This window comes from Eschrichtius robustus, chromosome 11 (assembly GCF_028021215.1).
Source record: "Eschrichtius robustus isolate mEscRob2 chromosome 11, mEscRob2.pri, whole genome shotgun sequence".
NCBI classification, from domain to species: Eukaryota; Metazoa; Chordata; class Mammalia; order Artiodactyla; family Eschrichtiidae; genus Eschrichtius; species Eschrichtius robustus.
The window spans coordinates 24350043-24365955 of record NC_090834.1 but is presented as its reverse complement, the minus strand read 5'-3'; the positions used below and the strand labels follow the sequence as shown (position 1 = coordinate 24365955).

Here is a 15913-nt window from a genome sequence, read left to right as displayed (position 1 = left end):
TCCTTCTACTCCTCCATCTTTCCACACTGTCTTGATTACAGTACCTTTGCAGTTTTGAAACTGGTAAATGTGAGTCCTCCAACTGTGTTGTTGTTTCAAGATCATTTTTGCTATTATGAGTTGTTATAGTTTTCAGTATACAAGTCTTGCACTTCGTTTGTTAAATTTATTCAGTATCTTCACTGAATATCTTCAAGTTTATTGATACTTTCTTCTGCCAGTTCAAATCTGTTCTTAAGTCCTTCTGGTGAATTTTTCATTTCAGTTATACTTTTCAACTACAAATTTTCTGTATGGTCCTTTTTACCATTTCTATCTCTTTATTAATATTCTTTTTTGTTGAGACATCATTCTTAACTTTTCTTTTATTCTTTAAACATGGTTTTTGTTAGTTCTTTGAACATATCTATAATGATTGAGTTAATGTTTTTGTCTAGTAAGTCCAACATTTGGACTTCCTCAGGGACAGTTTCTATTGGCTGGGAGTTTTTTTCTGTATACAGAACACACTTTCTTGTTCCTTTGTATGTCTTATAATTTTCAGTTGAAAATTGAACATTTAAAAAATATAGTGTGACCATTGACCATTCTGCACACCAGATTCCCCTCCCTCCCAGGGTTTGTTGTAGTTCTCATTCGTTATTATTTGTTGTTGCTGCTGCTGCTGCTGTTTATTTAGCAACTTTTCTGAATTAATTCATTCTGCAAAGTCAGTATTCTTTATTATGTGTGGCCACTGAAGTCTCTGCTTAGTTAGCTTAGTGGTCAGCTAATGAATAGACAGAGATTTCCTAAATGTCTTGAACCAATAAGTCTCTCAAACTTTGCCAACTTCCTCTCTGTGTGCATGCCTTCACTGGTCAAATAGGCAGTTTACAACTCTGCCTTTGCCTACATTTCTTACTTGTATAGACCCTCAAGTCAGCCAGAGATGAGAGATTAGGGCTTTCTCAGATCTTTTCTGGGCATGTGCATAGCTCTGTACATGCAGATGACCTTTTAGATTCCCAGGAATTTGTCAGAGCTTTCCAAGGCCCCCAACCAACATCTCAGTCCCAGTTTTTTCTTTTAAATTTTTTGCTCAGCTCCTTGTTAGTCCCAGTTGCAACCACTGCTTCAAACAGCTGCAATGTTAAAAACTTCCCACTGATTATTTTCAACAAATACCCTAGCAATAAGGCTGTTTGCACAGAGAAAGTTCTGAAAGCCCTGAGAATTCAGCTTTATAGGCAATTTGCAGACAGGTCATATAGTGACAATTCTCTGGAAATGAAGCTTTTCGGAGCACTCCAAGCCCATTCTGTCCCCTCCCTATTGGCTGCTAGTTTGCTGGTCTTCATGGCTATCATAGTTGCAAGGCTGTTGGTTTCTAAGGCTACTTGAAGAGGTGGGGTAAGAGGGATGGGAACAGGGCAAGTTAAAATGCCTCGATGCTCACTATGTTTAATGAGATTCAGCCACTTTTCTTAAACAAATGCTCCTTGAATTGTTGCAAGTCTTTTCTTAATTTCTAGAGTTCTGAAAAAGTTGATTTAGACTGTTTTTGCTCATTGCTTTTCTGGAGGAGTGGGTTTTTCAGAGGTCCTCACTCCACCATTCTGTAAGTGCTTCTCTTGAAAAAACATTTATAAATATCTCTTTGATTCAATTCTACATTTTTTGTTTTCTTTCTACTCACACAGAATACATCTCTCCTCTTTTCTCCTTCAGTGAGTGAATTAAAATCAGAGAAGAAGTATGAAAAAAACATATTTTCTGATTTTTTTTCAGTAGTTTCCTTGTGCTAAGGTAGTATAGAGGAAAGTGTCAGGCAGGAGCAAGATGAACCACAGCTGTTTCTTTCCAAAGAAACAAATATAAATCCAAAAGCACAGTCTTTCTAGTTCTATGATAGTCACAAAATGAACTGGGACAGGAGACATGTTCGATTAAGGAGAGCTGGAAAGGATATGTAATATTCCATGAAGAAAAGTGCTTTAATGCCTGAGTTTCCTGTAGGTAGAAGAGTGTAGTTCCTAAACAGGACAGGTATGTGATAATTACTCAACTCTGAATTTCACTTTGCCAGTATTAACCCCTTCTCACAGCTTCCTTCAAATGTCAGATGCTGAGGTGAACGAGAGGCAAAATAAAACCACGATCAGTACATTCCCCTTCATGAGCAAAACTGGAATTGGCAAAGGGTCGTGGTGACAGATACAAGGAGATTCATTCCTGGTGATATCTTGGGCCAAATTCCAGAAGCCAGTTCATCTTAGGGAGGAGTGGGCAGGAGATTTGCATGTATGACCTCACCCAGAAGTTCCAGCCCCAGAGCATATAAACAGGTGAGTTGTAGCTCTTACCCAGTTCCAGGCCCAGCAGTTTCCAAACAGATCAAGACCATGGCAATCCTCAGGTCCCTGCTGCTGCCACTGGGGCTGTTTCTGTGCCTTGGACTGCTGTGTTCTCCTGCCAGCTGTATAAATCACAATGACAACTGCACGTTCTTCAGTAAGGTCATTGCCACCACTTACTCAGGAATCCATGCCAACCCGAACGTCTATAAAAGCAATACAGTCTACACAGGTAAGTAGAAGCCATTCTCTCTGCTGTCCTCTGTTCTCTGAGGGTAGATAAAACCGGAATTGCAGAACATATCCCTCCATCCCTGCTCTCAATGACACAAACAAAACATGTGTTTTTGACCCGTCTGGGACACAGAGGCAGAAAGAGGGAGAATGAGAACATGTGAGAGGATGTGTTGGGTGGGACTATTTCCTATTTCTGCATGTCCCCTGTGTGAACCTGAGCCATGGGGGTCATTATATCCCAACACTCAGGTTAACCGAGTCCCAGCAAGAGCACAACTGCGGCAAGCTCTCTCACTTAAATAATTTGGTCTTTTTTTTTTTTTACTTAAAACAGTCTGTATTGGGTGGGGGGATTTTTATTATTTTAAGGGATAAAAATTGCACCACAGTTTGTAGTCTTTTCCCATCCACTTGATAAAACAATGCCACCATGGATGATTGTATACGGCACAACTCCAGGAGACGCTGTTCACATTTAGTCTATGGATGGAAAATCTGGTGAGGTAGACAGGGAAAGTATTACTATCCCACCTGATAAATGAGGAGCCTGAAGCTGAGAGAAGTTAAATGACTTGCTCAGGGTCTCACAGCTAATAAGTGGCAGAACTGCCTCTTGAATCTTAGTCTTTTCATTCCTAATCCAGTGCTTTTCTTTGAGGTGCCTAGAAATATTTTATAAACATCGTTTTTGGGATCAGTCAAACCTACAAGTCAAGGGAAGTGCTCTCGAATAACTTTCGTAATAACAACAAATTTAATATGGCTGTTTACATGTACTAATGTATTTAGTCCTCACAATGACCTACTAGGTAGATACTGTTGTCATTCCTTGTTTGTCAATGAGAAAACAGAGGCAGAGATGTTAGTGACTTGCTCAGGTCACAGAGCTGCTTAAATGATGGACCTGGGATGTGAACCCGAGCATTCTAGCTTCAGAGACCCTGCTCTTAACCACTACACTATATGCCTCTCAGTTACAGTAATGAGAGCTAAGACGCCATACTGTGTGCTGAGTACTGTTCTAAGGGTAAATGCTATTATCTTCCCCATTTTACAGATGAGAACTGAAGCACAGGAAAGTTAAAGTTTTACCCAAGGTCACTAGTAGGTTGCACAGCTAATATCTGAACCTAAATAATAGCCAAGATTTGTTCTGCTTTGTCTAGCCAGGCCGTCCAGCTTCAGAGCCTGCCTCCTCATCTACCATGTTATCCTGCCTCTCTTAGAACTCTAACCAAATTTTGCAGAGAACACCAGGGTGATATCTATACCCATGCTCTACAGATTCCAGGCTTCAGCAGGAGAATGACTATGGTCTGCCTTCACACACTCATCCTGGCTAGTCCTTTTTTCTATTTTTTCTTGGGGACTGTCACTAAGTGCCTCAGCTGTGGTGGGTCTCCCTACGTCCCACTCCCTCAGGCAGCAGATCTTGTCCTAAACAGGGCAGGGAGGATAATCTTGTGATTCAAGATGAGGACCAGGAGGGCATGTGTGTGACCTTGTATACAGAGCAGGACCTGGATGGTCAGAGATCTCAGACCTCTGACTTAAGGTAACACATCACAACGTGAGGAATTTTGCTGTTGAAATGGAAGAAAAAGAAACCTATCTTGTGAAGATGCAAGGGGTGCAGGGCTGGGGGTGGGGGTGGCAGAGGAGCCATCTGAAAGTAGGAAGACAGAAGAAGAATCAAAAGATGATCCATAAGACCCCTTGAAAGGGAACGTGCTGGATGAGAGGGACATCACAGCATTTACAGAGGCATCAGGTAGAGCAGAGAGAAAGGAGAAGAGGAACTAAGGCTCACTGAATGCCTACTACGCGTCATGCACTTCCCCAAACTTCATGTGATTTCATCTCAGAACAGAAATGTGCTAAAGCTCTGTGATAAACTGACTCACTATAGGAATGATTTAAGTTGAGAATCAAAATCCTATGCCCTCGGAGATGTGATGTACCAGATTCCACACCTAGAATTACACAACAGGCTCCATGATTTCCTTGTGTCATTATAGGAACTTGCTGGGACTTGGGACTTTTGGGGAGACTGAGTAAATGCCCACACAGGCCAACTGCTTCTCCTCATTTTAATATTGAAATTTTTTTAAATTTCAGGGTTTGTGTTAACATTGGTAAGACATGTACAAATGGTTTGGCTGGTTCCAAGACACAACTGTATCTCAGGCAATATCTTAGAACAGGTTCTGTGTGTCTGACTTGGTATCAGTCAAAGAAACTCATACAGTAGTAGTATTTATATTACAACTGCGCTGGCTAAGCATCTGCCTCCATTTTTCACTTCCGTGGGCAAGAAAATCTAACTTGCTTGCCTTTTTTTCCTGAAACTTCAGCTTTAAGGCACTATGCAACACTGGATGCACAACTTTTTAAAAATCAATCAATGAGTAGTTATTTAGTGCCCTCCAGGTGCCCAGAACTGGGCTGGTCAGATACATAGGTGAAACTACAGTGTGTAGTACAAGCCAGAATGTAATTAACTCAACTCTCTAGTAAAAAAAAAACAAAAAACTAACATGATTCAAGAGTGAGAGGAAAAGAGCCCAGAGATGGGACATCAGCAGGATCTTGGAGAGTAAGTGGGGATGTGATGTGAGATGAGAAGGAAGGAAGATTCCAGACAGGCACCAGATATGAACAAAGGCCAGAGGCAGGCAAGCCAGGTGTGTCTGCAGAAGCAGAGGAAGCTTGGCTGCCCCAGAGTGGGGGTGGAAACAGCAGAGTGATCTGGGTTATGAGGATCATAAACGCCATGCGCTGGGTACTGCAAGCAACAGAAGCAGAAATATAAAACCAGAAACGTTTAGAGGCTCTAGAAGAGCACTTTGAAGGTTTTGGACAGGTGTGTGTCCTGATGGAAGTGTTGAGTGTGCAAGTCTGATCAGGCTGAAGCCTGAAGGGAGGGGACTATGGAGGCCAGGAATCTGGATAATACAGATAACTAGGAGGGATGAAAGGCAGATGTAAGCCAGAGAGGGGGGTGGAAAACAGAAGAAAGGACAAAGGCAAGCCCAGGGGAGAGCTGACAGGCTTGATGACTGGATGACACCATCACTCATCACCATCCACCTCACCACCATGCACACACATCTAGGACAAATGTCAGGTTCTCGCTGAGCAAGTCAGGATGGGGGAATCTGGCTCAGCAACGTTGACTGGCAAAAACAGACATAACAGAGAAATGTTTCGTGCTAAGAAAAACAATGGCAACTTATCCAACACCCACCGGTATTAAAGTCTTTACATTCTTCTCTTCAGTCTCCCAGGAACCTTTCAAGATAAGGTATCATGATCTCCATACAATGAGAGATAATGTCATTATCCTCACACCTAGAACCAACCCTAGTGCAAAGTGGGCATTCAATAAATATTTGTGGAGTGAATGATGAACAGGAAAGAAACCAAGGATCAGAGGTGAAGTGACTTGGTCTTAAATGTTAGGGCTAGGATTCAGATCCAGGACTGTCTAATCCTATTGTGCTACAAGATCAATTTTCTTTATTTTGTAAAGGAGAAGCCTTTAAAAGAATTTGGGGTGGCTGAGAGGGCCCTAGCATTGAGAAATTTGTTCAGAAGGGATCTTCTAAGGGAGGAAATGGACACACTGAAATAGTCTCTTGAAATTCCCTCCCCATTACACATCAGAAGGCTGAAAATAACAGGTGGAATTAACAAGTGTCAGTGGGGTCCCTGTGGGCACATGCTGGGCTAGATCAACAGGTGAGACTCACCTGAGTGGAGGGGGTCAGGGAACCCTAAGTGGTTATTTGACAGGTACTTGGATTAGGGCCTCTGGGTCTCAGAGGCCCCCCCCTTCCCTCACTCTCAACAACAAAGACCAAGAACATCAGCATTTCTGCAACCAGGAAATAGGCTTTGCTTTGACTTGGCAGTAACAGTCCCTTATTTCTTGAAGCACTTCCCAGGAGGCCCACTTGACCCTTTCACATGCATCCACCCCTTCTCTCCCCACACTCCATTCTCCCTGAGAGAAGGGCAGAACTCTCATCTGGCAGATAGGAACAGGGCTCAAGAGGTTAAAAGTCAGCCAGGACCTCATCCCTGATATGTAGCAAAACCAGGGCCAGAGTACAGGTCTTCTTTTGTTCACCTTTTCCTGTAGAAAACTTGGAAAACACAAAGAAGAACTAGGAAGAAAATAAAAACCATCTATAACCCCACAACCAAGAAATCCCCATAGTTAATATCTTGATGTATTTCCTTCCAGACTTTTTTCAACTTATTTCACAAAAATGGGACCACACTATATTTACATACTACTTGTAACTTTCTTTTTTCACACTTAATTTTGATTTCATGACCCCCATCTCTTGTCTTACTGCACAGATGGCTGATTGTTTCCTTCTCATTTCCTCCTAGTGTCAGTTCCTGTGAATAACAGTATTAGCTCTGTGGTCCTGCGAGCAATGGACCAGCACGACTCAGTCATTGGCTCCTGGCAAAAAGCTGACAAGTATTGCAACGGCAGCGTCTTGTACCACATGAAGAGCCCATACAGCAAGCTCTTCGAGGCAAAATGGGTATCTCCTAGTTCCATGAACATAACTGCAGTCGAGCTACAGTAAGAACCTATCCATATATGATTTGCTTTGGGCTTTTACAATTTCATATTATGTTTGTACAGTTTTATACTGACCTTGGAGGACTCAAAATACAATCCAGATATGATGTGGATAATTCAGTAGCTGTACTCCTTTTCTGCCTCATCGTTCTTTGTCCTACCTTTATCTGTAGAAGTTTATACATCACACACACACACACACACACACACACACACACACACACACGCACACACACACACACACACCAGGTATGCTCAACATAAACAGAAAGAATTGGTGCTAAAGAAAACCAGAGCTGGATAGTAGTTAAAGCAAAACGAACGAATGAATGAACAAAAACAGATTTTATTCAGGACTATCGCAATAAGAGAAAAGAGAACTCAGTATGGAACAAGTCTCAACTCTGAATACAACATGGGCAAGTGGGAATTTACAGCCCAGGAACAGGGTGAGGGCTCGGTGGATGGAAAATCACTAAGAGGAAACATCAAGACCTGTAAGGGGGCTCTGGCTAAACTGACCTAACAGGATTCTTGCTTAAGGGAGGCCAAGCTGATCTGATATCACCTGGGGGATAGTAGAGGATGAGGAATTCAATCAGATAATAAAGGTGATCAGATATCAAGGGTGGGAGGTTCTTGCTAAACTGACTTATGAGGATTCTGGCTAAAACTGGATTTTACAAGGAAGTGTGCAGATGGGCCTAGGAGAAGGTTCCAGAGCCTGACTAAAGTTTGGTCAAGAAAAGAATCCTTGTCACTGGCACCCAGTTTGCTTCAAATTCTCTATATTCCCTCCTACTCCTACCCAATTCATTCTTATTAGTCTGGGGCAGACAGTACTCCAGAGCCAGGCAGGGTTGGGGGCAGCAGCAGCAAACAGTTAAAAATAAAGACACTCGTCTTGAAACCATCTGGCCACCTGAGCGTTCCCCTCTCTGCCAACCCCCAGGGCAGTCCTCCAGGAGCCCTTGCTAAACTGGGGGTGCAGAGAAGCTGCCAATAGCCAAGAGCCTGGAGGAGGGGTACTCAGCGGCCATTGTTACCAAACCAAACTTGGGTCCACTCACCTGCCGCACAGCAGAGCCAATTTACTGACTCCAGGTTGTGATGAAGGAAAGTGCAGCATTTATTGCAGGCACCAAGCAAGGAGAACAGGTGGCTCATGCTCAAAAGACCCGGCCTCCACGATGGCTTTCAGGGAAGGTCTTTTAAAGGCCACATTTGGGGTGAAGTTTGCAGGGGGTATGACTTTCTTCTGATTGGTTGGTGGTGGTGAGGTAACAGGGTGATGCTTCAGGAATCTGAATCATCAACCTTCTGATTACAACCAGTCTGGGGGTCTACGTGCTTGTGGTCACCATGTAGTCACCATCCTCCACTTGGGCAGGGGTCTTAGTTTCTGCAGAACAACTCAAAGATATGTGTCAGATTGTTATATGTATCCCTTGAGGAGAACTAGGACTCTGTTTTATCACTGAATTATTATTTCTTGACTGCTTTCCTTTGTTTCTGCATTCCCTCACTTCCCTAATTAGTAACTGCTTAAGTCTGCTCTTTGGAACTTGAGGAGGGTCTAGGAGACTAAAGCCTTTTTCTACAAACAAGAAATGGGGGGACATGGTGGGGCTTTTGTACCAGGGTGGGCCCCCAGGGTCCTGCTTGGTTTCAGTCCCCCCGTTTCTTTGATACTCTTCAATCCTAAGGGGAATGGGGGCGGGGAGTGGGACAAGAAAGAAAATAAAGTTTTTGATAGAGTGATTAATCATAAACTCAGCAGGGGATCTCAGTTTTAGGGGGACTCGGTTTCACCATGACACAGAGAATCATTTTTTAAAACATAGATTCATTTTGGAAATGGCTTGCTGGCAGAAAGTGTGATGATTGTACAATAAAACTGGCTTCTTCCTGTTGCACAAAATGGACACACTCAGATTCTGAGGTGAGGCCACCTGGGGACTTTAACAAAAAACTTCCCTCCCAGCTAGGGATTTATTTTCAAGTTCACTTTAAGAACCAAATGTTGAGAGGTCCTTATACTTTCAGACTGCCATTTTGTACTGAAAGGGCAGGTCTGACCATCAGGCCATGTCCACTATGAACTGCCACCAAGTCTCTGTAGACAGCGGTGATGGTGATGCTGCCAAGTCACTCCAGCCCCTCCAGCCATGCCCGGGCCTGGTCGGACCTAGCTGGCTCTGGAGGAGGTGCTATTATGCCCACAGAGCGACTTGCAAGACTAGAATCCAAAGGGAGCTGCTACAACCCAGCCTCACGATGACAGCAGCCCCTTAGAAGCCGGCCAGGGCTAATGAGGGCAATGGTTTTCCCTTCATCTCACCTCCTTAAGGCCTCCACACTCCATGCAACAACAGATAAAACACCAAACGGTGGTGACAACCTTCAATGGAAGCAGCACATTCCCACCAACAGTGCGGTCTCCAGACCCCTCCTCACTCGCACCTGCTGTGATGCACTGGCCTCTCTGCTTGTTTACGATGTACACATGCAGCCTTGATCAGCGAGGCTGACAAGGGGAGGGGAGCAGCACGTACGATGGGGGAAGCCCACTACGCTGAGTAGCGCACAAAAGGCAATGTGAAGAGGTTCCTGCCCACCGAACTTCACAATGAGGGTTGGGAGGTAGGGCCTCTACAGAAATAATTACTGAGGTTACACAGCACGTCCTCAGAAAGCACTCCCTGAGCCCCCAGATCAAGTTCCGCTCCCTGTTTACTCACTCTCATCACTGCCACTGCTTCGTCAGAGCACGTATCATGACTGCGATCACTTCCTTGTCAGTTGACTATTCGTATAAAGTCTCCAGGGTAAGAACCACTCCTGCTGTGTTCACCACCGTCCCCTCAGCACTAACCACAGTGACTGGCATGTAGTGCACTCTCATTAATTGTTCAATGTATGAACAAGAGACTGATATAATAATGGACCCAGTGATATCAGAACAACAGACCAAGCTGTACAGATCATTTAATGAACATTAAGCACCTATGACGCTACGTGTCAGGCGTTGTTGACAACAGAACTTGCCCTCGAAGAGCTGGCCCTCCAGTGGCGGGAGATGCTCACAGCAAGGCAGTGCAGTAGAGGGGCATGTTTCTCAGATGGAGCTCTGTCTGGGTCCATGACAACCAGGAGAAACAATTTCATAGAGGCTACTGTCGAGTCTGTGGGCAGATGTGCCTGGGACTGGTATTACAAGCAGAAAGACTAGCCTGAACAAAGACCAGCCGTGTATACCAGCCTGTGGGGAATTCAGGGTGCTGGTGTTGGTGGGGGAGAGGGATGGACATGATTTTGTCTGGAGCAAAACTGTGGAAGATCTTGGTCAAGACAGTATACAGCAGACCAGTACTGAATGATCTGCTACTTGTGCTGTAAAGAATTTAAGCACAAAAGGAACTAAGAGGTTGGGGTCCCCAGGGAAGGCAGCAATGTGAGCTGAACTTGTGAATTCCTCACCATCATCTCTCATCAATTTGCCCTCCACAGAGTCTTCACAGTCGATTTCCACAACACGGCTAGAGTTTCTTTTAAGATGCTGAAAAGAAATGGTAAGTTCCTCTGCAGTCTATTTACATATCTGGCAGTGAAATCCATCGGCCCGGAAAATTATCTTGTGGGTTTCCTAGAAAAAAGTCATGGGTAATCATGTGCCACCCAGATACCAGTTGAGTCTCCCAGAACGTTGAGGTCTACATAAGATTAGCTCAATCCCTTATCCTGTGCCCTGTGGAAAACAAAAGCCAATTCCAAGGGGCCTTCGATTCTCATGGTCACTTGTGGCTCCAGACGCCGGCTTCCTCAGGAGCTGTTTCCATTCAATACCACACAGATGTGGATATGGAAGTTGGTTCCTTCCTCAATTTTCACAAGAATACCACCTCACACAAAGCCTTCATTGGTATAGCAGACTTTACCGAAGGGTTTAAGGGATGAGAAGGGAGATTTGCACAAAGCAGGGTTGATAGCATAGAAAACCAGTAATTTCATTAGTTCTCAGAGTGGCCTCTGGCCTCCAGCACAACCACCAGGAATTTCCACTGGCCTTTCCCAGGCTGTAGTCCTCAACTTCAAACCATGCTGAGGCTCCCTGCCCTTCTCCCTTCTCTGCACCCTTCCTTCTCTCTTATCTCTCTCTCGCAAGCAAAAACAAATTCAAGAAACTGAGGTTCAGAGAAGATAGGTAATTTGCCCAAGGCCACACAGACAGTAAATGGCAAAACTAGGACTCAAATTCCACATCTTATACTTTTCTCGACTTTTCTTAAACTTACTTTAAAACTATAAAGACAATCTTTTTTTTTTTCAATGAAGTTTTTAAATACAAGCTTCAACCGAGAAGAAGTCACATTAGTCTTTCTCAGTGTCCAGATAACAGGTCTTCCTCGTGAGCCCCCAAACACTGAAATACATCTAGTACGCCGCGCATTTTCCTGTCAGTCAAGCATTGCAAATGTGATAAAAGGCGTATCTATTTTCAACAACAAATATTAAAGTGATTATGCCTAATGAAACTATTATATGAAAGCCTTAACTGTTTCCTTGGTGGCTTCCCCTCTGTGAAAAGTTTGGGATGTTATTTTCTTTCTCCAGGACATTTTTGAAATGAACACTCATATAGATGCTAGGAAAGGAAAAAAAAAAAAACAGTTGGTCTCTAGTCAGGACTCATTAGTTCCATGCTAATAAAATCCAGATTTTAAAAAAGAAGAAAGTGGTTCTGTTCAGAAGTGGTTCTGTTCAGGGCTCAGTGGTGTGCTAGAGAAACATGTGCCCTGAGGAAATGCTAAATGAGATAAGACAATGCCACAGAGCTGGAAGGCACCGTGAAAGTGGGCAGAATGCACAGGTCTGCGCAAATCACTTGGCATTTCCCTTCTTCATCCTATAGTCCCCTCTGTGGTTCACTCAGACCCTTGGAAGTATCATTGCCAAGCTCCAGTTTTCCAGGATCAGATAACCCCCCAGGGATGTAGGCCTGGCTTTCTCTGCTTCTCTGCAAGGCAACCTCAGAGAACCAACATGTGGTCAGATCACTGCCTGTGAAAATGACCAATGCCCCAGACACCACAAAAAGGGATTCAAGCATTTGGACCGGGCCTCCTTCCATTTCCTTTAAAGCAGAGTCAGCCATCCTCAAGTCTGGATGGTGTCTAGTTCTTATAACCTTTACATGGAAACTTTGAAATTAGCAAAAAAAATAAAATAAAATTGTACCACTCTGGATCATATTTGCACTGATTGATCGAATATAATATTAAGGACATGAGGACATTTGAAGGCAGACTGCCTTCCCAACAGCAAATTCAATAGTTATGTAAGTTCAGTATAAATTCCTTCTTCCATAGATCTTAAGGTCAGAGTGTTTCTTATTTTTTGTTCCTTAACATTCTGTACCCCTAGTTTCCCCTCCTCTACACACACTTGGCCCTTGCGAAGTGTTCACTGAATTCTGCCCATGAACTCTGGCTCCAGCATTCCGTCACATTAGCCTAGTTTCTCTAGTGCCCACTCGCCACCCAAAAGAGGTCCTGATGCCATTTTTTTTCCCAGGGACAACCTCAAACTTGACCACCAAGATCTCCACAATCAAGCCAACCACAACCACAACCCCAATCCCAACCCACAAGCTAACCACAACCCCGACCCACAAACTAACCACAAGCCCAACCCACAAACTAAACACAACCCCGACCCACAAACTAACCACAAGCCCGACCCACAAACTAACCACAAGCCCGACCCACAAACTAACCACAAGCCCGACCCACAAACTAAACACAACCCCGACCCACAAACTAACCACAACCCCGACCCACAAACTAACCACAACCCCGACCCACAAACTAACCACAACCCACAAACTAACCACAACCCCGACCCACAAACTAACCACAACCCACAAACTAACCACAACCCCGACCCACAAACTAACCACAACCCCAACCCACAAACTAACCACAACCCCGACCCACAAACTAACCACAACCCCAACCCACAAACTAACCACAACCCCGACCCACAAACTAACCACAACCCCGACCCACAAACTAACCACAACCCACAAACTAACCACAACCCCAACCCACAAACTAACCACAACCCACAAACTAACCACAACCCCGACCCACAAACTAACCACAACCCCAACCCACAAACTAACCACAACCCACAAACTAACCACAACCCACAAGCTAACCACAACCCAAACCACAGCCAAAAGCTCGGCCAACAGAGCCTTCCTCAGCCCCATGAGAGATGTCATTCAGATCCTGCTCATCTTTCTCACCAGCAAACTCCTCTTCTAGAAGGAAGCTGGGGGAACAATTGCTTCTGCCTCCACTGCATCCTTCTATGTTCAGTCCCAAGCCAGGGCTCTGACCTGTGTGAATGAAGACTCTGCGTTCTCAGAGGTACAACTCTACTGCCACTGCTTCAGACCCAAACGGAGACCAGAGGGTCACTTAGTGAAGGGTAGCCAGTCTGCTCACTGCTGTTCAACTGGATCTCTCAGGACACAAATTAGGCTTTTTGTAACCTGGTCTGGGTGTAACTTGGAATTCTGGCTCTTAATTTAACATGTCGACAGCCAATTCCGCAGTCAATCTAAACTTTTGTTTAGATGCAACACCAGTAGTATTTGAAGGGAAAGAAAAGAATGTACCATGTCTGAGTAGCCAAGGATAGGGAAAGATTATGGTATAAAGGCATTATTTTCTGTCATACCAAATACGCTATGCTTCAAGCAAGAATAATGAATGTGTTAAATTCAAATATGTCTTTAATGAGTGATTAACTTAAAATACAGAAAATGTCGTCTAATTTTATTCATTTATGTGAGCATCAAAAAATCAATGGATATAAAATAGGTAACTAATGAGGACCTACTGTATAGCACAGGAAACTCTACTCAATACTCTGTAATGGCCTATATGGGAAAAGGATTTAAAAAAGAGTGGATATATGTATATGTAAAACTGATTCACTTTGCCGTACACCTGAAACTAACATAACATTGTAAATCAACTATACTCCAATAAAAACTTTTTTTAAAAATCAGTGGAATGGTGAGAGTGTGTATATTTTTAAGGCCAGATATAAAAGTAAAATTTTCTCAATTTTAATTTTTCTCAGGTGCAAACTGGTCATTTTTCCCCTAATGGTAACTTCCACTAAGAGAAATGGGCAAAATATTTATAATACTCGTAATACAACATAAAACCAAAAGAAAGTATGGTATTTCCCGTAATAAGCAACCACATTTTCTTTTAATAGTTATGCTAAATTCCAGGATGCCAACATTCAGTGACTGGATGCCAACTTCCAGCTGGCCTTCCTTAGGGACAGTTTCTGTCAATTTTTTCTTTCTCCCTGTGAATAGGCCATACTTTCCTATTTTGTATGTCTAATTTTTGTTGAAAACATTTTCAGTATTATAATGTGGTGACTCTGGAAATCATATTCTCCCTTCTCATCAGGGTACGCTGTTGTTGCTTGTTGAGGGCTGCAATCATCCATTTGTCTAGTAACTTTTCTAAACTAGTTTTGCAATGACTGCGTTCCTTGTTGAATGTGGTCACTGAAGTCTCTCTTCCGTTCTCTCAGTGGTCAGCCAGTGACCTAACAGATTTTCATGTATGTCAAAATTTAGCAGCCTCTTTCCTCATTAAGCATTCCCCTAACAACTATAAGTTTTTTTGTATTAGAGTCTAGAGTTCAGAACAAGTTGACCCTGACAGATTTTGCCAGCTTAATGGCTGCTTCAGTGGAGGGACCAATTCTTGGCGCTCCTGACTCCGCCGTTTTCTGTGATGTCACTTGGTAGCCACTATAGGTATCTGCCAGGCGCGATACTCAGCACTTTATATGCGTCATCTCACTTAATCCTCACAACAACCCTATGAAAAATAGCCATTTCACAGAGGACGACACTCAGGCAGAGAGAGAGAAATAATTTGCCCAAAGTCATTCAGTGAATACACAGTGAAGCTAGTGGGTTTTGAAGAGTGGTCTATACCACTTTAGAGCTTGCACCTTTAACCAGGACACCCTAAGGGCACTGTTGAGAAGGATTCCGAAGCAAAATCCAGGCTCAAAAATACTTCATATTCAACTAGTGATATCTTCGTTGGGCTCAGGAGGCAGGAATTGAAGCAGAACAGGCTCCAAATATTTGCCATCCTTGGTCACTCCTTAAGTGAATCCAGTAAGTGGCAAGCACAGTGAGTAGCAGAAGAAGAGTAAAGGGCTAAAGAAGTATGTACCTTCACAGTCTCAGGGACAGCAAATCCTGATCTTGACTAATGGGAAGTGATAGACCAAAACGAAAAAAAAGGGCACACAAGCAATGGCAAGGAAGCCCACAGGCTGCATGCACCTCATGCACAGACAAGAGACAGACTATTTATCGCTCCCATACTCTCTTGCCCAATCTTGTTCTTCCACTTGTGTGTTTTCTTGTTTGCATCTTCGTGTTTTGTAAATTCAATGCATTCCTATTCTGTGTCAGAAACAGCAACTGCCTACCCATTTAAGGGAAGTGATAATTCATTCTGAGAAAGTAGGAAAGAAAATTAATGTCTTCCAAATCCCATTACCTCAAAGATTTTTCACACACCAGAAAGGTTCCAGACCTGGTCAACAGTCCAACTACAATACCAACCATTCAGAGCAAGAAAGAGACTCAGAACAGGGAGAAAATTTAGACAGTATCTTA

General features: G+C 43.5%; 1 protein-coding gene across 1 annotated transcript; it reads left to right on the top strand.

Moving 5' to 3' along the window:
• Positions 1-2354: 2354 nt before the first annotated feature.
• PLET1 (placenta expressed transcript 1) lies at positions 2355-13676 on the top strand. Its single transcript, XM_068555254.1, has 4 exons — positions 2355-2568; positions 6975-7176; positions 10687-10748; positions 13560-13676. The coding sequence occupies exons 1-4, from the start codon at positions 2385-2387 to the stop codon at positions 13589-13591; spliced, it is 480 nt and encodes a 159-aa protein (XP_068411355.1). The 5' UTR covers positions 2355-2384; the 3' UTR covers positions 13592-13676.
• Positions 13677-15913: the final 2237 nt, after the last annotated feature.